Genomic DNA, 22,527 nt, shown 5'->3' with positions numbered 1-22,527 from the left:
ATCTCATGCATGCTAAGTGCCATTTTAATCCAAGCGTCCCTTTCCGTGTTTGAAGGGCAATCCGTCCTGGCTGAAGGAACAAAAACCATCGCACAGAGCAGGGAAAATGGCTGAGGGATGTGCAACTCCATGGAGCACGTCTTTGAATGTATTTTAAGAAAATAAGTCATGCTGTTTTCTAGCAAACTAGAAAACAAAGCGGTTTGATGTATTTCAAAAGTTCACTGAATTCTGTGGAAACGTTGTGCTTACCAGCAGCTCTCCTTGAAGTTCCCTCTGCCCCCAGAGGAGTGATGCAGGCTTTTCCTCACAGCCAGGAGGACACTGGACCAATTTTTGATGAGCTGTATACAAAAAGCTGCCACTCCAGCCGTATTTGCTCGTGGCCCCACTGGCAGTCGGAGCCAGCTGAAACCACCCTCAGGCTGTTCCACAACCACGCAGCAACATGTGAAAACGAGCTTTAGAGCAAATTCTGGAGGTCAAGCAGTCAAAGTTGCCCTGTCTGGCCTCAAAAGGGCACTCTAGCATCTTTTTTGCCCAATTCTTATGAAACTATTGATATGACAGCATTTGCTATTTAAATAGCTAGTTTCTTTTATGACCTCCTGTTTATAACAGCAGCGAGAGGTCTGTGTAGACGTGGCTCTGGGCTTTACGGCATCACACACAGCAGAAGAGGATGCGGGTACTCACTCTTCCCGATGAATCATAGAATGGTTTGGGTTGGAAGGGACCTTCAAAGCTCATCCAGTCCAACCCCCTGCAATGAGCAGGGACATCTTCAACTAGATCAGGTTGCTCAGAGCCCTGTCCAGCCTGGCCTTGAATGTCTCCAGGGACGGGGCATCTACCAGCTCTCTGGGCAACCTGGGCCAGGGTTTTACCACTCTCATTGTAAAAAATTTCTTCCTCATGTCTAGCCTGAATCTCCCCACCTTTAGTCCTAAGGAATCAACCTTTGCTACTGGTGTGCTCCCAGCACATGCTGGAAGTAATAATTAAGCCTTCGGGAGTATTAAGATACGCAGCTAAATCTTGCCCTTTGAATATAGCTCTTGTATGATTAAATGTACACATTCAAATGAATACACCAGATTTAAACTCTCTGCTATTGCTTATTATAAAAATCAGTATTTATCATTATTCATATATTAATATTAGCTTATATTCTATGGTCAAATCAGTCTTCCAAATTAAAGTTGAACAATAAAAGAAAAACCTCGGAGGGCATAAAAAAGTTCTACCTGAAAAATGAACCATCCCACCAGGTGATGCAGTGGGCTCTGAGCTCTGAGTAACACATTGCAGGAGTTCCTTTCTCTTTCTGAAATCACAGAAAAGAATGGAAAAACATCCTTGGCCATTGGCTTGATACAAAGCCTTACCAAATGATATGTGAGTTTTCCCCTGGGGTCTGTTTTTGTCTTTCCACTCACTTTGATGGATTTGCAATAGCACGTGCACACACAGACACAAAACAGAAGGCGCAGGGCAAGCAGCAAGGGTGAGCGGAGGAGCCGCTCACCTGCCAGCATAGCTGGAGCTTGAGGGAAAGGGAGCAAACTTATTCATTTACACTTGTTTACTCTAACTAGAGCCAAATTAATTTGTGAAACATTCCCTATGGGCCTGGTAGGCTGTTGAAAGCAAAAGACCATTTGTTTTTCCTACTGACACACTAATTGCTACGTTCTCATCTGCAGGCTCCTCTTCTCATGGAGGGCTCCCATCCTCTGTATCTCCATCTCTGCATGGGCACTGCACTTGCATGTTCTCAAAGACCTTTTTGTAACTGCATACTATGGCAACGCAATCCTGACATGTAACTAGACAGGCACTGGCAGTGTATCTCGTCTTTCTTGTGAGAAACTGAGACTGACAATGACATCATTTTCTCTCAAAATTATTTTTCTGTTTTTATAACAAGCACCACAAGCACTATCCTGCTTCCCTTATGAAGCACAGTTGCTTGCCTAGAAGATGGGATAGATAGGATAAGGCAATTTCTTAATACCATTCCAATTAGATAATATGGCAATCGGAAAATACATTTTATCTTTCAAACTCTTATCATAACTGAAGAATAGCTACAGAATACAGTAATTAAATTCACACAGCTGCTTTGCAAGCTGCAAACTACTTCCATTACACTCAGAGAGTCAGGAAACAGAGATACTGGACTTCCATCAGTAGAAGCAGGTATTTCCCTGCACCTGCCCTTTCTTCCTTCTCTTATACATATTAATAGAATCATAGAATAGATTGGGTTGGAAGGGCTCTTCAAAGGTCACCTAGTCCAACCCACCCGCAATGAGCAGGGACATCTTCAACTACAACCACAACTTGTGGCTGTGGACCTGGGAGGGAGCTGGTGCCCCCAGACCCCGCGGAGGAGCCGCTCACCGCACAGAAATGCTTGGGCACAGTCCAGAGAGCTTCTTCCCCCCCTAAAACGCCATTCCCTCACAGCAGGGTCCCGTGACACCAGCAACTGGTCACCAACACATGAACTATAGCTGAGTCCACATTATTTCTTGTCTATTTACTCCCACTGACTTCCACAAATTATTCTATGAGGGCACTGGTTTCTAAAGAGATATCGTGTAGTGCTACCACCAGAGTATCACACCAGAGCACAGAAGTTAATATCTTTCTCATTAAAATATTTTATTCATAAGCAAATAATAAAGGTGGAGGCAAATATTTGATGACAAGATCAAGTTTTAAAAATCTCAGAATACACAGAAGCAAGGTGAGCTAATTAGTTATGACAATATCATATGCTCATAGCAAAACAGGTCTAATCCTGAAAGTATATGGAACTTTCTATAGCCTTGTCTGAAATTAAAAAAAAAAATACATAAGATGAGGAAATCAGCCCCATAATTAAGTTACTATTGCTTAATAATGCATCAGGATTGACGACTGACCTCCCTGACTTCAGATGTCCAAACGCAGGTTGAGCCAGTCACTGTGGCAACAAAAAGCAACAGAATAAACTGACAATTTGAGGTCTATATTGGCATAAAATAAATTGAGCTTACAAATCTTCCTTTTTCTCCACTGATTATAAAGGAGCATAGGACAACCTCTGCACTTTGCATCCCAACCCATGTTTCACATCCAGGAATGTGTTCTTGGCTCACCACTTGTGTCAAGCAATACAATTTATCTTAGCTCTCTTCTACCATGCTCTAAGCAGAAATAAGTGGTATTGGTATGTTCATACAGGCATTTCTGCTGTTCAGCTCAAAATGGTAACTAATTAAGTTTCAGCAACCTGTTTGTGTGCTGCACCCTCTGTAAAAACAAGAGCACTAGCAAAATGACAGTTTACAACTTCTGCACCTGTGCTGTGGTTACATAACCAGTTAGCACAAATTCAGAAATGCTTAACTCCAGCAGGGTGGGTGCAATGCACCGGTTCGAGTTACTATCTGCATAACAATAATGCCCCAAGGTTCCAGCTAAGACCCAAGTCCAACTATATCACAGGGTACATACATTCCTAACAACACTTTGCTGTGGACCAAAACACGCCACTGCAGCAACTGAGGATGTCACTACTTCCGGGTGCATCCCGCATCCTTGTATCTGATTGAGACGTCGTGTCTCCTGTAGAAGGGCAGCAGTAAAGCTGCATCTAGGCCACAGCATCTTTCCCTCTGTAGAGGAGCAAAATAGCAGATACCTGGGGTCCCTTCAGCTATAGCTGTCACATTCACTACAGCTGAGTCCTAAAGAGGTAGCCCTTGCTTCAGGTAATGTACAGAATACACATGGCAACAGAGAGGTGAACTGGCTCCCCAAGATCACTCAGACAGTCACGGAGATGGCTGGGAGAGGGTCCAGACCAACCCACTACACTATATTGTCTCCCAAACTAGCTGTTAAATCAAAATCTCCTGTTTCTCACAGACAAGTCTTCAAACAGGGCAATGCCAATGGCCAGCATCAAACATCTGACTTAAGCTGGGGGGCAAAACCATGGGTATCAAGTGCATGGTCTTGAAGACCGAGTTAGTGTCTGGTAAGTCTTACAGAACCAGAGTTAAGGGATGAGGTGGGAATTCTGCTCTATTTACTCACACTTAGATCATCATACAGGTACAGAAGCGCCAAAGGGAGGGAAAAGAGGAGTGACTCTTTCCCCTACATTGTGCGATAGTTACAGAGCTAAGCTGAAGCGACCCTTAGTGCTGCTGAGGTCCCAGCTCAGCAGCCAGTGAATCTACTCTTTGCTCAACACAACCTTCTCCTATCTACAGTCAGTGCTTTACAAATTAACCTCGCTGTCACAGGGATTGGTGCTGAGGGCTTATTTACTCCAGTGACAAACAGCTGATGTTTGCCCATTTCAGATCCCTGCATAAGCAAATATTGTTCAAGCGCTGAATTCCTAAGCAAACTGAAAAATGCATTATTTAAAACCTCATTGTGTTCCAGCATTGCACAATATTAATATTGCTAAAGCTACTTAATGCTTGCACATCTAATGCATTTATATAAAATTTGATAAATTTTAACAGAACTTTTTAATAACTGTTTCCAGTTATCCATGAATTACATGACAAATTTGGACCAAATGTTTCATTGGTCTCTATCTTCGTGCATATCATTAGTTGCACATTCAGTCTCCTCTTCTGCACAGCCAAAAATTTCCACATTTTATGAAGATCTGCTGTTCATTTGGTCTCTCCTGTTAGACAAGGTGCACCTCAATCAGATTTCATTTGTTTTTTCATCTTGGCAAGACTAGTGAGACATTCATCTCTCCAATTTCTCCTGGCACCCAGGACTTCTGGAACAACTGGAATTTTTTCAGATATTGCCTGGAACAGAAAATTTAAGATTATTAAATCTCGTGTTCTGAGTAAAAAGTTCTTCACCAGTGTTGTCTTCCTGCTTTCCCTGTGTCAGAGCAAGTAACCATCCACACAAACTGTAATTTAGTCTATCACAAGCAATACACCACTAATTCTTTACATGGGTGACTGGAAATGAGCTAACCTGTACAATTAGAAAAGTGCTCCCACTTGGAGAGGTTTGGCTTGGATGTGGCAATGAAGGTGCCTACAGAAACATCAAAGCATCAGCCTCTTCTCTCAATTTACCGCACACAGCCACTGTCTAGTCTCTTTGATAATAACAAAAATTATATTTAAAACAAAATGGGGGAAAAAAAAGTTTTTCTGAGTGCATAGTCAAAGTTGTCTTACAAGTGCCAGTTAAATGTATTGCTGAAAGGAGAACAAGAGGCAGTAAGCTCTGGCCGGATAGTACATTTTAACAGCTTTTCTTTCAAAGAAAACAAGCTGTTTTGAGAGTGCAGGTAGAGATAACAAGGTCATCTTTGCCAAAACAGCACCTGAGGTCTTAGGATTAAAAGGCAAGTGTTGAGAAACTGGGTAAAACCTGGACCTGCTACCATGTCCAGCAAGTTGCAGTCACTCCACAGAAAAGTCTGGGGGAGGGGCAGAGGGGTAAGATATGTTTAATGTTTCACTCTTGAGAGGATTCTTGCAAACCTATATTTGGCATTGAAGACCAAAGATAAAGAGACAAAGAAACACATGGTGAAGTGGAATCCAGCTTTTCATAATGCAACTCAAGCTTTTTCATACTAATAAAAAGCTTCTAACTGTTAATAACTCCATAATTATTATTGATTGTTATTATAAACAGTCTATGTTGTTTAAGCATAAAATAATCTTTTTCCTTTTTAACATAACTGATGTTGAAATTGTGTAAATAGGAACAAAAAAACAGGAACAAAAATGCTGTCTTCCGGACAGAGAGCTTTCATATATGGAATTAATCTGACAGCTAACCAAGAACTATTCAATACATACATGTGTTCTTTACTGAAGCATTAAAATAGGCAACTATGGCAGTTAGGAAATAACTATATTTCATTTAATTCCTATGATCAAATAGCCTATATAGTGAGTATAAACAAACTGTGGGCTAAGAAATGTTAATAGACAAACGGGGTCCCAATCCAGCACAGTGCTTAAATATACCTTACGTTTAAACATGCATGTAATTCCACCAGACTGCTCACATGCTTAACTTAAACATGTATTTGCACACTTTACAGACTGGAGCTCTACTTTGTAAAGAGTACAAAACCAAGAAAAAGTACATTCAGAAGAAAAAAGCCATAAGGTTTATGGAGGATGATGGAATAGGAGGAAGATACAGAGAGAAAAGTCCTGTAGGAAAGGAAGTGTGAAGCTGTGCATGTTATGGTAGAGGACACAGGACAGAAGTAGTAAGAAATAACGTGGGGGATTTAATGTCAATAACCCATGGTTGTCAGCAGTTGACTCCTCTGTCTAGTAATAATGTTACCCAGCTGCTAGATCACTTTCCTTTCATGTATGTTAAAGTGCTTTGAAAAGGGACTTACATGCATTCTGTACTGATCTTTTCATTCAAACTACACATTCACACAAGAAATACAGTAAACTGAAATAGTACAGATGTTAAAATAAGAGCTAACATTCTTTGTTCTGAATGTCACTGCATTTATCAACTCCATATTTACCTGATTGATTTTCTCCTCAATTTCACCTGAAAATTCTGGAACTGGTCCAAAGGTGTTCAGAACAAGTTTCATACCTTCACGGTATCTTTCACAATAACTTGAAATACCTGAAAATAAAAGTGAAAAAAATCTCATTTCAACAGAAATTCCGACTTAAATTCAGTAAGGCTGCCTGTGCTTAGGCACTTTCTTAAATCAGAGTAAAAACAACAAAAAAATAGGTGTGCTCTTATGCTTAAGACACCTAACTGTCATCAAGGAAAATGGATTCTGTCCACCACGTTTCCATTAAAGTTCGTAGAAAATTGTTTAGGACATGTCTTCACTGCAAACGCCATTAATGATACCTTCTGGCAGACGATGCCATGTGAGGGGTGCAGTACACAACCATGGATATACTCGGGCTTTGTTACTTGAGGCGAGGAAGCTTCCCCAGCCTGTGTCCACAAGGAGAGTGCCCTCACCTCACATCTCCTCTCCTCCTGTTCAGTATGGGTCATACCAGTCGAAGCATTCCTTTTATTCCTTTTATTTATTGGTCCAGAGTGTATCAAGAGCAACATGGCTCAGGGGGAAAGGGTCAAGGGCATGGAGAGCCAGGTGGCCTCCAGAGAACAAGGAACAGATGGATCTTGCAGATTAGTATCTTTTATTCCAACTGGAGTTAACAACAAGGATTCGGCTTTTCTGACCACAGTACCCTCTCTGATAGTCGAGCACTGCTAGGGGCAGCTGGGATCCACCTGACAAAACTGGAGAAGCATCTTCTTTGCCAAAATGTGGCCAACATGGTGAGAAAAGCTTTTGATTAGGAACACTGGAAAAGTGAAATTACAACCTGTAATCAAGTGAGGAAGGGGTGTACTGGGGTGGAAAAAAAAGAGTGCAGGGTAACAGGTAAAAGAGAAACCTCAGGAAAGTATAAAAAATGCAGAAAGAGCCCATTCCAGTGTCTGTGCACAAATGTGTACAGCCTGGGATACAAGCAGGGGAAATAAGATCTCCACGTGTGGTCACACAACTACAAGGTTGTTGGAGCAGAGGTGTGGTGGGATGGCTCACGCAACCGGAGTGCTGCGGTGGACAGACACACACTTCAGGAAGGACAAGCAGGAAAGACAAGGAGGGGGTGTGCTGTCTCTGTAAAGGAGCAGCTCAGATGTATGGAGCTGTTCTACGGGATCCTGTGGGTCAGCATCAGTGGAGATACCAGTAAAGGACCAGTAAGGGACAGCATTCTTCAAGGGCAAAACCAGTCCATCCTGATATTGAGGAAGACAAGTAAATGTATCAGGATTGGCTTGGATGAGCTCCAGTGCAAAAAGGCAGCATACTGGAGGTAGAAGCAAGGACAGGCTGTGAAGGAGAAATTTTAAAACACTGCCTAGGCATGCAGGGTTGGTGTCAGGAAAGCCAAAGCTCAGCTCCAGTTGAGACTTGCAAGGATGTCAAGCGCAACAAGAAGGATTTCTACTGTTACATTAGTAATAGAAGGCTGAACAAGGAAAGCGTGGGCCTGTTGCTGAATGGGTGAATGATTTAGTGACAGAAGAAATATATAAAGCGGAGTTACTCATTGCTTTCTTTGCTTCAGTCTTCATTGACAAGGTCTCCTATGCCTCTGCATTTAGAGGCAAGCTTCAAGGAGGAGGAGAAGAGTTAACAGCAGTAGATGACAATCCAGTCAGGGACTACCTGCAAGAACTCAGCCCCACTTGAGACCATGGGACAAGACAGACTATATCCATGGATATGAGAGAAATGGCCCATGCCCTTGCAAGGCTGCTATTGCATTTTAAAAAACCATGCCAGTTACTGCATCAATGTCATCATTTGAGATCCCCAGATGACTGAAGGCAAATACTGCACCCATCTTCAGAAAAGGTCAAAAGAACAATCTGAGGCACTACAGGCCAATCAATCTCACTTCTGTCCCTGAGAAAAACAGGGACCAAGTCCTCTAGAAACAAATTCCTGGGCACAAGAATGAGAATAAAGTGATTGTGGCAGTCAGCATGTTGTCACCAATGGGTACACTACAGCGTAAATTATGTCTGATTTATCTTGTTGCCTTCTGTGACATTAAGGTCTGCATGCTTGGACAACTAGATGGAAAAAAAATGGGTTGGATACTGAGGCTCAGAGGTAGCGGTGAATGGGTTGTACTATATCTGGAGGTCAGCAGAAGTGGAGTATTGCAAGAATCTATCCTGAGACCTGGACCGCTGAACGGCACTTGTTCACAAAGTTTGTGAATGATACTAAATTGGGCGGCAGTGGGAGGTAGTGGGGGATGGATCAGCTGATACATTGAAGGGCAGAGCTGCCCTTAGGCTAGAAGAATGAGACAATACAAAACCTTACAAAATTTAACAAGGACAAGATTCTGCACCTCAGAAGAAAGAGCTCCTTGCAAAAACACAGGTTTGTGAACCCCACGAACTCCTGGTCGTGACGTTCAGCAAGCTGAACGTGAGCCACCAGGGTGCCCTGGCAGCACAGATGGCCAGCAGCGTCCTGGGATGTGTTACCAGCACAGCCAGCAGATTGAAGGGAGTGATTACCCCCCTTTACTTGGCACTCATTAGACTGCATCCAGAATACTGCATTCAGCTGGGGATCCCCCAGTACAAGAAAGACATTGACAAACTGGAGCACCTTCAGCAGAGGCCACCAAAATGGTGAGGGCTGGAGCACTTGCCCCGTGAGGAGAGGCTGGGGGAGCTGGGCTTGTTCAGCCTGGAGCAGAGATGGCTTTGGAGGGATCTAACAGCTGCTTCTCAGTGCCTATGGGGTGGCCCCTGGAGCTGGGCTTGTGCCAGTGGTTGCATGGCAGGACAATAGACAATGGGCACAACTTGAAACAACAGGTTCAGACTGGGTACTTAAGCACTGGCACAGGTTGCCCACAGAGGTTGTGCAGTCTCCATTTCTGGTGGTTTTCGAGACTGGATAAAACCCCGCACAGCTTGGTCTGACCTGAGAGCTGACCCTGCTGTGAACATCTTTAAAAGCATGTGGTTACAGAACCTGAGAACAGGCTAACTGGTAATAATGGGTAAAATGGCAGTCAAGTAGACCTCAGCTGAATTAAGGAAAGGTCCAGCTTCCATCAGCTCCAGTAGGAATCTCAAAAAAAAACCCCAAACCAACAACTGTTGAGGCACTAGAGAGGAACTGGAATGATAAATGCACCAAAAAGATAAGAAATCAGTCATTTAGCCAGACACACACACCTAGCAGATTTTTTTAGTGCTATTAACCACCACAAAACCAAGAATGGACAAGGAAGCCGTTCCCACTGCACATCAATCAAGAAGTGATTAGCTGTACCACAAGAGTAAATGAGCAATGCTTGTCTGGCAGTAAGCAAGCTGACGTGAGTAGCAATGTGATTATCCTGCTGAACACCCTAGATCTGAGCAGCGAAGTTCTGGATATCCACTACAAGCTTGTGACAAGCTTTTCTGAGAACCATACAGACTGAAGAATTTGCATTCTTAACTCTCATTTTATTAGTTAATTATCAAAGCAAGGAGGGGGAAGCTGCAGGACACAAAGGCAAGTGGTTACAGTCACCAACTCTCTCATGAAGACTCAAGAGATTGTACAGACTGAGAGGCATGAACCTGAACTGCTCGTGGCCTTATCCAACCACAAAATGCAGGAAATGTAAGCGGGGTGGCCTGACTACCGCACAAAAGAATGCAACTCAGGTCAAGAGTCATTAAGCAGTCTCTTTCTTGAACAGCTTGTAGACAGTTCCTTGGAATGCAATACTGTGTGATATCAATACCCTAGAAGTCACACCTGTCTAACCCTCAATGGTTGAGGTTGAAAGGTGGATGAAGAACGGAAACCTCTGACTACTGGCAACTCTTAATCATAAACTACAACACTTCTACTGCTCAACATGCCTGAAATTGCTGAAGTACAGGTTTTCCAAAAGGCCTATGAGGTTACTAAGAGTACGGAGAACACTCTTGTTTCTGGACCAAAGTCAGAAGAACTTTCAGCGGGCAGATGCTCAAGGAAGTATTACATTTCCTGTAAGAAATTTGCACTCTTAAGTCATGATGACCGTCAGATAAACAACGGAAAGGACAGAATGGGAGAACATGTCTATTGCGTGAGAGAAATGTGGAAAGATTTGAGAGTATTCAGTTCTCCTAAAAAATGGACTAAAAACATTCTCCAGTATCAGAAGGAAGGAAGCTCTGAGAAAAACAGCAGCCCTGTTAAGTAGCTTGAACCTACATTTGGTGCCAAGAGCATGCCGATCAGCATTTAGTCAGCCTGTTTCCTTGTGGTACCTGTCCACAGAGCATATGTGCTCCTAGAACATGCTCTGGCATGTTCTGGCCTTTTCCAACACAAAAAGGGAGGTCAACTGGTCATACATGTATATCGGTGCTCTACTTATATGGAAATATAGTATTTTGCTCAATTTTCTTGATTGACACACAGCCAAAAACCTTCACATTGCCTAGTGGGCTCCAAAACATCACTGACACCAAGAGAAGCATGGCTGTGGGGCATGGAACAGGCTGTGATAGAATTCTACAATACCTTTTCACTGAGGGAATAAGCAGAGACCGTCCTCTTCCATAAACACTCTGGAAAGGACCACTGGTTATCGGGGTTTACTGACCATCATACCCTGTCATTAGCATAAGCGCTTGCCTGTTACACCTGAACAGCTGGGCTCACAGACTCTGGCATGTGAAGCCAACCAGGATCAGCCTACAGGGGATATGCCATCTACATGAGCAATATTGGAACCTAAGACAATTTTGGATGAGACTCATTAATATAATCATCTTGTGGATGGTGCATAATAATATAAAAAATATAAATAATAACATTTACATTTCACCTTGCTCATGTGAGCTTTTTCTTCTAAAAGTGAGGAGTCTAAGCAAAAAGTGTACTCCCACATCGTGCAACATCACAGAAGGTTCCCAGATGTAGAAGCAGAAATGACTGAGGCTGAAGAGTGTGGAACTATGTGCACCTGGGTACAGCTTGCTAACGCACAGCTGCTGGCAGCAGCTGTTGCCAGCTGGACAATCACAAAATCAAAAATGGCCATTCAGTCAAATACAGAAATTCAGTCAAATACAGCAATTCAAGCAAATCTACATGAGCAATTGGTGATAGAAGGAATGGTAAACAGAGGAGTGTCAGCTACCAGTTATTCTGGTGCTTATCCAGCTGACAGGTCTATGACACCTAGACCAGTGCTGAATAGTTTGGGTTTGGTACTTTTCCAAAAGTCATGGGGAACTTCTCAGCCACCTGGTAAACTTATATAATAATCCCATTGGTCTGAATAGTTTTGGTTCTGGTACAGTCAGGAGAAGGTAGAACAGAAGACTGTGTGCCAGAAATCTTTTTCATAGGCCACAATCTGAAGAGATAACACTACTATCTTGGGAAAGCTGAACGCTTGGACATGGCTAATCCATCTATCTGGTGAATGTGAAGTCCTGAGCTGGAGCTGGGTTTCAGAGCTCACTCAGCCAGCTAGTCCTGGAAACGGAGCTCCTACTGGCAGCTCACCTACAGCTTGAATGAATCACAACAATTTCTGGGTGGGTACAGCTCACCAATGCAACAGAGACATGACAAATGCAGGTTGGGTAATACAATTCACTCGCTGCATGCAATGTATGAATGAAAAGAAGCCTCATGCAAAGTCAGCAAAATAGGAAAGGGTAAAAAGAAAAAAAAGTTACAGGTCTAGAGAAGAGCAGCAGCATTAGTATAGCTGATCTCAACACTGTGGCTGAAACGGCAACACGCAGGCATGCATGCTCCATGCCAAGCAGCGGGTGGACACTGCAAAATCCTTTGAGTCCCAAGTGAAGGAAATAAAGCAAAAGTCAGAAGATACACATGGACTCACTCAAAGATTAAAAAAATAATAATTTCAAAATAGCTAACTTAAGACCGCACTCCCAGTGTGAACTGGCAGTGGAGACTACGGCAATCTTTAACTTGGTTTAAGCAATCAAGATCAACCCTATGCTGCCAGCTTCAAGAAGGCACTTGAGCAATGGAGCATATTGCTGGAAAAAATCACTTTGCTTTTCAACTGCAAACTCAAAACTGGCAAATATTTGACTCCAGGCCTTTAGACTTAGGAGTCTTTGGTTCAAAGGTCAGGGCTATTGCAAAGGTGGATGAGAAGAGCACTTGACTGGAGCATAGGGACAAGGTGGAAAACAAATATGACAGAATTCCTTTAATCCTTGTTAAAACTGCCCAGGGAGTACCTTAAGCTGGAAGCATTAGCATCTGTAAACAGTGTGAGACAAAGAGGGAGCTGGAAAAACAAGAAAAAGATGGCAAAAGGGGCTATTAAAAAAAAAAATCAACGCTTCTCCTTGCACCCAGTTGCTGTGCCCGCACTCTGCCCCACTATCTCCAGCTGGAGAAGAAGTGACACAAGATGCATCTGGGGCAGAGAAAGAGGGGAATCAACTCGCAGCACAGGAATGATGCTGGCTTCCTCTTGTCTATGTGGTTTGCTGGCTCCCTGTCTAAGCCTGGCTCTTCCTTGCAAACTCACCTTGTCAGTGCTGGAGGGAAGGGGCCCTGGGAGAAGGCAGATATTGCAACAGACACCTGAGAAACATGAACCAGAACAGAAACACCTCCAGGGAAGGTAAAAGTTCCCTGAATCTTCTTTCCACCACACTTAGAACTATGGCAGACCGTGGAAGAGATGGAATGAGTAACAAAATGTTCTTAAGGAAGAGGTGAATACAGGATTATAGAGATGAAAGTCCCACACCCACCCAGCACTTCTGACTTTTACAGGAACACTCTATCACAAGCTAGACAAGGGCACTGATCCAAGGCTCTTAAGCAGACCATTTCTACCTAGGAAGTACAAGGCTCTTCATACCATCAAAGGAAGAATAAGCTGCTGCTTATTTAACTTTGGTGAGAGTCCAGGCAGTTTCCAAAACAGCTAATGAACTGTCCCACAAGAATTTGTTCACAAAACTATACTTTGGGTTTGCAGGTCCTTACCTGAGGGACTTGCACTAGTGTGGTGCAAATATGGGTATCAGTGAAACACCTCTAGTTGCATCATCAGGATGAACAGGGCATTGATGAAGGAAAAGGAACTCAGGACAAATATTTAGCTTAGAAGCACACGTAAAATGCTTCACTACCCTGAGAAGACCTCTTCACAAGGGAGGTCCATAAATATAAATGTGATGGGAGCAGCAGGAAAAAGAAGGTAAAACATGACAGTATGAAACATGGTATGTTCATGCATTATAGTATGTAAGCATCTTCAAGTATCTTGGCTTCTTGTCTGCTAAGTCTCACCCCTTCCTCTTCATAAGAAGGACAACAGGCACGAGGACTGAAGGATGCAAGCAAAGAAACCTGGTAAACCAGTCTGGCAAGGACACTACATACAGGGCAAAACAAGGAAGACACTGAGATATTTGTGAGAGAAAATGAGAGGAACAAGTGTTACTGACAAGGACAGGGAAGACGCCAAAGTCAGAGAGTGCCTCACAATACTGAGTATTAACTTGATGACTTTGAACCTGATGATCAGCATAATTAGATACCATAATGACTCAAAAATTGAGTAGGCGAGATGGCCAAGCAAGCCACTGGTGTAATAGCACCAACAATGTGCAAAGATTGAGGTGGGGTTGACTTTAGCAGGTAAAATTCAAGAAGAGTCTGTACTTGGTGAGACTGAAGATGAGTATGGATGAGGACAGAAAAGAAGCGGCATATTTCAGGAATACCACGGAGGAATCTGTCACATTTGGGTTATGTTCAGAGAAAAGAAAAATGCCAGCCTTCTGTTTTGCTGATAGAGGGATCACATTTCTAGACATTCCAACTCCAAGGAATACTTCTTAAATGTAATCCTGTCTTCATCCAGGGTGTGTCTGAGCACAGATGCACACTCTTAGGTAGGGTGTGAATTCACAGGACGCCTGGTACTCTACAGTAATTCCCACAGGAATTCACTTAGACTGTAGCTGCATGAATACTTGCAAATACTCTGAGACAGTAGTAGCACAAAAAAAAGTTTTATTCTCACTGTCCCAGTGTTACCATCTCAACAGCAATGCATGAATATTTGTCCAGGACTGCTGTGAGCTGGTTCAAGGAATTAAACTGAATTAATATGAATAATTTTTTTTTTTTTGTTAGATCAGTTTCAAGTCTGGGATGAATTCCTCAGCCTGAGCCACCTGGTGACCATATACTTACTTTCATTAACGTGAGGGAGAAGGATGCACCAAGATGTGTTCTTTGAGACACAGCTATAATGACTTCAGTAATAAAGCATTAAGAATTCCTGTGCAAGGTGATGTCCTCCTTTCAGCAGGTGGAAGGAACCACTTTACACCTAAGAGTCCATAGAAAGAAACTGGTGCACAACAACCACTATGCTGAAAAATTCACCTTTGCTTACTGCATGCAAACTTTTTCATTCAAAAACCCCCACAGTTGCATAGAGGCAAACAGTCACTCTAGGACTATAAATGGCTTTCTTCAGTCTATTGGGAAGTGAACTGAATAAGTGTAAACACATATGAAATAAGTGGTGGGTTCATGAAATAAGAGGTTTTCATAGGATTATGCACCACTGTGATATTTAATCTCAGTAGTACTCTCTTACAAGTATTCCTGAATTGTGATATTTTATTATCCTAAAACACAACATGTGGGTTGGACAGAAATGAAGGGAAACTTACTTTTCTTAAATTTTACTGCCTTAACTTAGGTATTCTCACACCTTTTGATTACCAGCTTGTGGTACCAAAGCCCCTGAACTGGTTTGCTCCCTATATGGCAGCATTAAAGCAGCAGCCATAGGAATAATTGCTGCTTTTGAACCAGCCAGCATGCATGGCTATAGTAATGGTTAAAAATCATGCTTGGCTAGGTTTCACCTAGCCAGAAAAGAAAAAGCTCCTGGCTTTGAACTATGGCTTATGATTCCTCCCTCTTCCCTTTTGACGTTTTGTGCTTTGCATACAGCCCAATCATTCTACTCCTGTCATCCAAAACCATTTCAAAACCATTTCTGGCAGGTGGTTCTAAGATGAGCACACATTCCCACTTCCAGTAAGGGAAACACAGTTTTCCCCATGAGGAGATATTCCTAGCTTACTGGATATTTGCTCTTACATTATAGGGACCATGCATCAGCCTCAATTTCCACACAACTCCTGTAGACACATGTACAAACACCAAAGTGAGTAATAAGCAAAACGTGATCCTGGAATGGTGTTTTTATAAACGCAGGAGAAAAAATAGCAACAAAGATCCTTCAACCTCCCTCTATCCACCTCTTCTGCTGGTAGTAGCAGATTTAGATCAAGATTAAATTCCAGTTACAGCTCACTAAATAACCCGCAGCCAACTCTGAAATATACATGAAGAGCTTTTGCTGCAAACATGTAAAAATCAGTATATATGATAGTCTAGCTGCTGGTGTTACAGATTATTTTTCTGCAATGGCTAAAAAGGAGCTGATAGTTCAAGATAGTTCAAGAAACCAGAGATTCAGGAGATAAAATCTTAGAGAGACTGGATCATCTTCAGTATATTCATAGAGAGCCAGGTATATATACAGGAGGAACCTTGTGTCTGCTAGCATAATGCCACAATAAGTAAACAGGTAAAATGGCTCTAGTTCCTTGTGAAAGACTTAATGCCATCTGATATCATAAGATGACAGACTCATAAGACAGAGTTTACTGAAACTGAAATCAATGTTATTTCTTTTTAATGAAACAAACAATCACCATTACAGTATTATGCAATTTGGATGTGTTTTTTCTCACCTCAAAGGGGTTTCCCTCCTTTCTGTTGCCACCCAGTTGCCAAATTGCTGTTGCTGATTCTCGTTTTAGTAACTTGACGCTGTCTTTTTATCTCATGTTCAAGGCTGTTGGCTTGCTGCCATATATTCAAAATTCCTAATATTCATGCATGGATTAACTGGTAATCTGAAGTGGCCTCGACAACAACTTTTGATAAGACCACTTATGAATATGGAAGAAAGGACATGAGAACTAACATGGGGGAAATGTGGCATTAGCACATAGGAAGTTCATGGGAGGATCCTGATGTACATATCCCCCATGGAAAAAAATAACACTGATCTCAGAAAAAGGATTTGAAATAGTATTCTTTATTCAAAACTAAGCAAAAATATCACCTCACCCTTAAAAAAACCCAAAAAAACCACAAAAAAACCCAAACAACTTCTTCAGCTTCCAGAATCTCCCATAAATAACACTTTTCCTCTCACATACTTCCTGCATCCCTACCATCCTTCTTCACTGATTAATAGAGAGTTTATGATTGTGGGTAATTAATAACTTATAGCTGAAAAGAAGGGTGGCTGCTGTGAGGCTGCTGAACAGGGTCACAAGCAGGATAGAGGCTGTTTCCCAGCCACCTCCATTTCCTTCCACAGATCAAACCCTGACACTGTTAGTACAACACGTCAGAGCAGGTTGTGCTGGGCAATCAGGAGAGGTCCCTACCATTCCATAGTATGGGAAACAATACTGGACAACCAGGTGGCACAGGTGTGGAACTGTGACCATAAGCCATTGTGTGCCCTGACACCAGCAATTTTTATGTAAAACTGTCTCTGATGAGAGCAACAGCCTGAGTCAGCACGTAAACAGGAGCAGCTCTGGACTCAGAGACAAGGCATCTCAAGCAGAGCAACACTGCTCATGATCTAAGTCACTAAACAAACACAAAAACACCTTGTCAGCAAATGGCCCAGTCCTCAAGTGAATTAACTATGTTATTTTAGAGTTATTTTTAATTGAGTATGTTATATAAATGTTAAAATAACTTGAACAGGTATATTTTGGTTTTGTATTTTGCAAGCCTACTCTTTTGGTTTATCAGTCTCTTGGGTTACATTTTGTAATTTCTCTTCCTCTGATCTGGAACACTAACATTCCTAACAAAAGGCAGCATTAATCCAGAAGCTGGATAGTCTCTACCAGCAATAAGCAACCTACCAGCTGCATGTGTTACCTAAAACTAGTTTGAGATGGGAAATTTCAGAAATGTTGTTGTAATAACGACTACTTCCTGATGGGAGGAAGGAAGCTAAGCTGGATCATGATGGAACATCAAATGCCCAAAGGCACTCTGGGAAGAACGTAAAACCCAACCCAGATGACTTATACAATTCCATTCACCTCAAGTAAACATCATTTTAGAACTAAGGAGTCTAAAATATTGATTAAGAAATTATTCCTAAATATGATTTTGTGGGTTTTGTTTGTTTGCCTGTTTACTTAACAAGCATTTTGATTTGGTTTTATGTTTCAGCAGAGGAAGTTCAGCAAGTTACTCTGACAGAGACAGGGGACACATGGGCAGGACTGGACAGCCCCAGCCTGCAAGGCTCCCAGGGGACTGCTGTGCTTAAGGCCAGTACTACAAGCATTAGTTCTGTTCTGTGTAAAGAATGTACACGTTTTATATTGAGTAAGTCTAAAATCACTAGAAAGGACTGGAAAACTGAAAGATACTAACTGATCAAAAGAGGCAAATTTTTAGGAAGATGCCTCTATTTAGAGGATGGATATTCCTTCCCTAACAATGCACAGAAGCAAATACTTTATGACTTTTAATTTATTGGAAATACAACCAAAGTGACAAGCTGAAAGACTCTGGTAGAGGAACCACAATTGCACGTTCATGTCAAAATTGCTTAGTCAGCATTAAGAAACCTAAGTTTCTGCCAAGTAAATAACCAACAAGTAGACAGAAAAGAATGCTTCTAATTGTATGCTGATATTTTATTATCCTGGTTTCTCATTTTTATTATTGCATTATTAGGCACTGTGCCTAAAAGATCCAGTAACTAAGAACAAGCCCACCATGGCAAGGATTATACAAAGCCAGAATGAAGACACAGCCCATAACAGGAAGAGTTAAAAATTTATTTAGGTGTTCTTCACTTCTTGAAGTTTTAATGTTTTGTTCATTCACTGCTCAAACCTTTGTAGCCCTCATCTGTAATTTTGATTTCATTTTCAGCAATTTGCTTTTTATTTACCTGGGATTCATATATACTGTTCCAAAAACATCTAAAAATCTGTCTCGATTATGCAAGACAGATGTTGAACTGTTTCATGACTGTTTTGTCAAGTCAACTTTATATGCACAGTATTTTGCAGACAGAAGCAACTTCACTTCACTCGGGGTCCAAACCAGCTTAAAGCAAGTCAGCTCCAGCCATATTTACACTGAGCCTTGCTGTGAATTCTGCAAAAATACAGCACTCACCTACAGAAAGTGAGTTTCTGCTGACACTGGATTATCAGATGAACTTTCCCAACACTTTCTTTCCCTGATGCTCAGGGAGTCCTGAACTATGGGTACAACAAGACTTACAAAGCACTAGAACAAATCTTGGGAAAAATGAAGCACGCAGCTAGTGTTCCAATTAGATGTCGTCTTTCACCTGATTACTTAGAACAGGATATTCGATATCCATTTCGTTCTATCTGACCTCAAGTTTTAGATACATTTTCTTCTTCTTATCACTACAGTAGAGAGACGAGCCATATCTGTAGCAATCCAAACCTGGTTTGTCACACATTTCCAGTGTCTTGTGGAACATATGCCTTCCCTTCATATTCAGATCATTTTAAACTACATACCTTCTGCATTAAGATGCATGGTTTCCAGAGGTCCAATAAATGCGTATCGCATTCCCAGTCCATCAGACATCACAAGGTCCAGATCAGTAGGAGAGATTACTCCATCCTAAGTAGCAAAAATAGAGCAGGAAGGAAGATTTATGAATGCTTGGTTTTAATGCAAAATTGCCTGCTTTTTTGTATACAATTAAAAATTAAAGAAGTAATAAAAACTAAGGCTAGAAATAGCAGAAACACTGTTTGCCAGAAAAGTCCATCTATTATGCAAGCCTTCCTACAGTTTAGTATAAATGCTCATTCACATCTCTAAGATTGCTGTACTTCATAATCCAAACACATTTTGTCAGTACCTTGTTTTTAAACTTATTAATTTATAAGTATTTTCATACAATATGTATTATTTGTACACACTAGTTTGCCTGATACTTATTACTTACAATAACTCGTACTAAAACTAAATTGAGCTGTTCATGTTAACCAACACTTCTTTCTCAGAAACTGAGAATCCAAGAACACAGAGCAGATGTGACACTCATAGCACATGACAAAAAGAGTTTATATCAAATCCAAGTATTATACCAACTCTTTTAAACACAAGAATTTTGGCTAAATCTTACACCTCCCTTCATATTCTCTTAGTTCTGGATTTTTGGGCAGAGTCACAACCGGCAGAACAGGGTGCAGCAGTGGGTACTACTCCTGAAGCCACCCGCAAAAAAAGGCTGGGACCAAACACGCAGGCAACGCAGCTGCCACTCCCTTCCACAAAGCTCAGTGAACATTCGATCAACCCAGCCTCAACCTGCCCAGGTTCTCCAGTTCATTGCCAGCCTCACATTTTGCAGCTGGCAGGACACAGAACATGCAAAATGAAGCATTTCTCCTGTTAAGAGAGGAGCACTGCCGTTCCACCCACCTGGTGGCACTCACAAGAAAGCCAACACCCCCATCAGGTTATGGCAAGCACAGGAAGGCTTGTAAAAAATATCAGTTACAGTTCATTACCTTAAAAGATTTACTTTAGAAGAATAATATTTATTATATGAGGTTGTTTTCCACCTACTAGGAAGATAGGAATTAACTAAGACCTGTTCTAACCACTTCCATCAGATAAGGCTTGGTTTCAAGAACTTGTCCTCTTTATTCCCAGAGACATAAAAACATTTCCTTCTGGTTAAGAAGGCGGAAGAAGAGATGCTGAATTTGTCCTCTCACCCTGCCTTGAGGTGACCTCCCCACTCAGTGCCCCTTTCTCCACAAGCCCCTTTCAGCTGCAGAATACAAGCAGGTATAGTCATCTGCTTGGCCAAAGACACTTCTTTTACGGTTAAACTTCCCCTTCTCAGGGCCCTGTCTGAATGCTCCTTCGTATCACATAATGATCAGCTAGAGTTACGGGCATGCAGGACAGCTCTCCTGACTTGTTGTAGACATGGACATCTGAGCCAGACATCTTGACTCTCTTTATAATCACTAGGGAGAAAAAGGAAATCAGCATCCTAAAGCAGGTATCTAGAACAGGTAAAATGAGTTGTGTTAAAAGGGCCTAATTCTCCTCACTGACTGCCAGATGAGCAAGGAGTCTGGATGTCAATGTCTGTGTTGTAGAAATCCCACCCACAGTGTCTTCCCATGTTAATCAACTACATCCTCTGCTGTTACTTTAAAAGAAATTCATAAACCAAGGACCAACAGAACTTCTACAGCTGGCCACAGACATCAAGTTTCATCACCTCAGGCTTAAACAGGGCCTTTTATAAGATTAAACCTCATGTCTCTATCTGTTGGTAGGCATTGCTCCTATCAAAAATAAGTAAGGCTGAATACCTGTTGCAGGTGGCTTTTGAACTCTAACTTGAAAAGGAAACAACGTAATTACTAAGATCTACTCACCATATGGAACACAGCTGTGGTAGAAACTTTAGACATAAAATGTCAGGAATAAGGAAGCATTATTTTCTTCAACTTAAAGGTAAGGCATAGACATAGTAAAATAAGTCATCTAGAGGCAGACAAGAAAACCTGAATAAAGACAGGACTAAACTAAAACCTCCATGTTCAGATTACAGACCAGCATCAGAGTAACTAACACAGGCACCATACATGCTGTGAAAGTTTTTTCCCCTGACATGGCAACACAACTTCTCTGAAGCACATCAGCAAAGTCAACAAAAGCGCTCTTCTGTTGGGAGTGCTTCATCCAAACAATGAGTTATGCTGGTAGAGCTGTGCTTGATGGGTGATCATTTTTTTCCCCTAGTTGACATGGATTTGTGAACAAAAGATGAACCACAAGTTCCAGACAGGCATTTGAACTACAGCAGCAGTTAAAAACTGTAAACATAACATTAAAGAGTTAACAGGTTCTTGGAACACTTCATTGTAAATTATTTTTCCAATTAAAAACTGATTTATTTCTTTTGACGCCATACTCCTCAGCTTCGGTACTGACATTTGAATACCAGGTGCCCTCAAAGCCAAGAGACAAGTGCTTTGTTTTTACCCTTTTGACTATAGCTATGATTTTATGGTTACAGCTGCTAAAAGGCAAAAACTGCTGCTACCAGAAGGAAAACATGACAAATCCCTCCAGTTGAGGGATTCTACACATGTGAACTCAGCTTCTCCTTGCTGCATAGATCCTCTTAAAGAAAAGCCTTTTACTTTTTCCCTTCAGAAATTAAAACCACATCAATATGAAACAAGTCAGATGACCTTCCTCTAGGGAAAAGCCCTACTCCCACTTATGTTAAGAAGATCCAAAGGTGGTGGAATGATTCAGCAGGGTGGGTGCAAGGTAAGCAAGGTGTCTTCCACAAGGATCGGTGTTTATGCTAAGAAGTAAACAAGAAAGAGTTCCAGCCCAGTTTCATTAAGTTGAGGTGTGAAACAATCTTCAAAAGGGGATTTTTCATTCTCTTCATCCTGGGTAACTCTCCTTGTAAGCCTTCCTCTTGACCACTTGTCAGAGGAAACATGTTAAGAGTTCACCAGAAGCTTTCACAGTTACAGAATTAAGATCTTAATTTGAGATAAATTCCATCAAAATCCTCAGTGACCCCAGTGGCCAAAATTCTACATTTAGACTAGCTCAGAAACCTCCACACTTCTTATGACACCATTTATATACCACAATCTCATCTTCCTAGAGATTTTATCTGCTGTGATGCCACAGTATTGTCCTAATGCTCCTTCAGTATTTATTAGTCCTTCTTGCTATGCAGAAACTCTTTTCTCCTTTCCAAAAACCTGTGGCAGTTCTGCAGTCTCCAC

General features: G+C 41.7%; 1 protein-coding gene across 1 annotated transcript in view; it reads right to left on the bottom strand.

The window, feature by feature from the left end:
- Nucleotides 1-2,651: 2,651 nt before the first annotated feature.
- CRYL1 (crystallin lambda 1) overlaps nt 2,652-22,527 on the bottom strand; it is a 53,590-nt gene continuing 33,714 nt past the window's right edge. Inside the window, exons 6-8 of the mRNA XM_082076065.1 lie at nt 19,255-19,360; nt 6,554-6,660; nt 2,652-4,835 (exon numbers count right to left, since the gene is read on the bottom strand). Of these exons, the coding sequence (XP_081932191.1) occupies nt 4,722-4,835; nt 6,554-6,660; nt 19,255-19,360 (327 nt within the window). The 3' untranslated portion in view covers nt 2,652-4,721. The remainder of the gene's footprint in view (nt 4,836-6,553; nt 6,661-19,254; nt 19,361-22,527) is intronic.

Source organism: Streptopelia decaocto (genome assembly GCF_964273445.1).
Source record: "Streptopelia decaocto genome assembly, chromosome: 1".
Taxonomy (NCBI): Eukaryota; Metazoa; Chordata; class Aves; order Columbiformes; family Columbidae; genus Streptopelia; species Streptopelia decaocto.
This window is presented reverse-complemented; position numbering and strand designations above follow the sequence as displayed.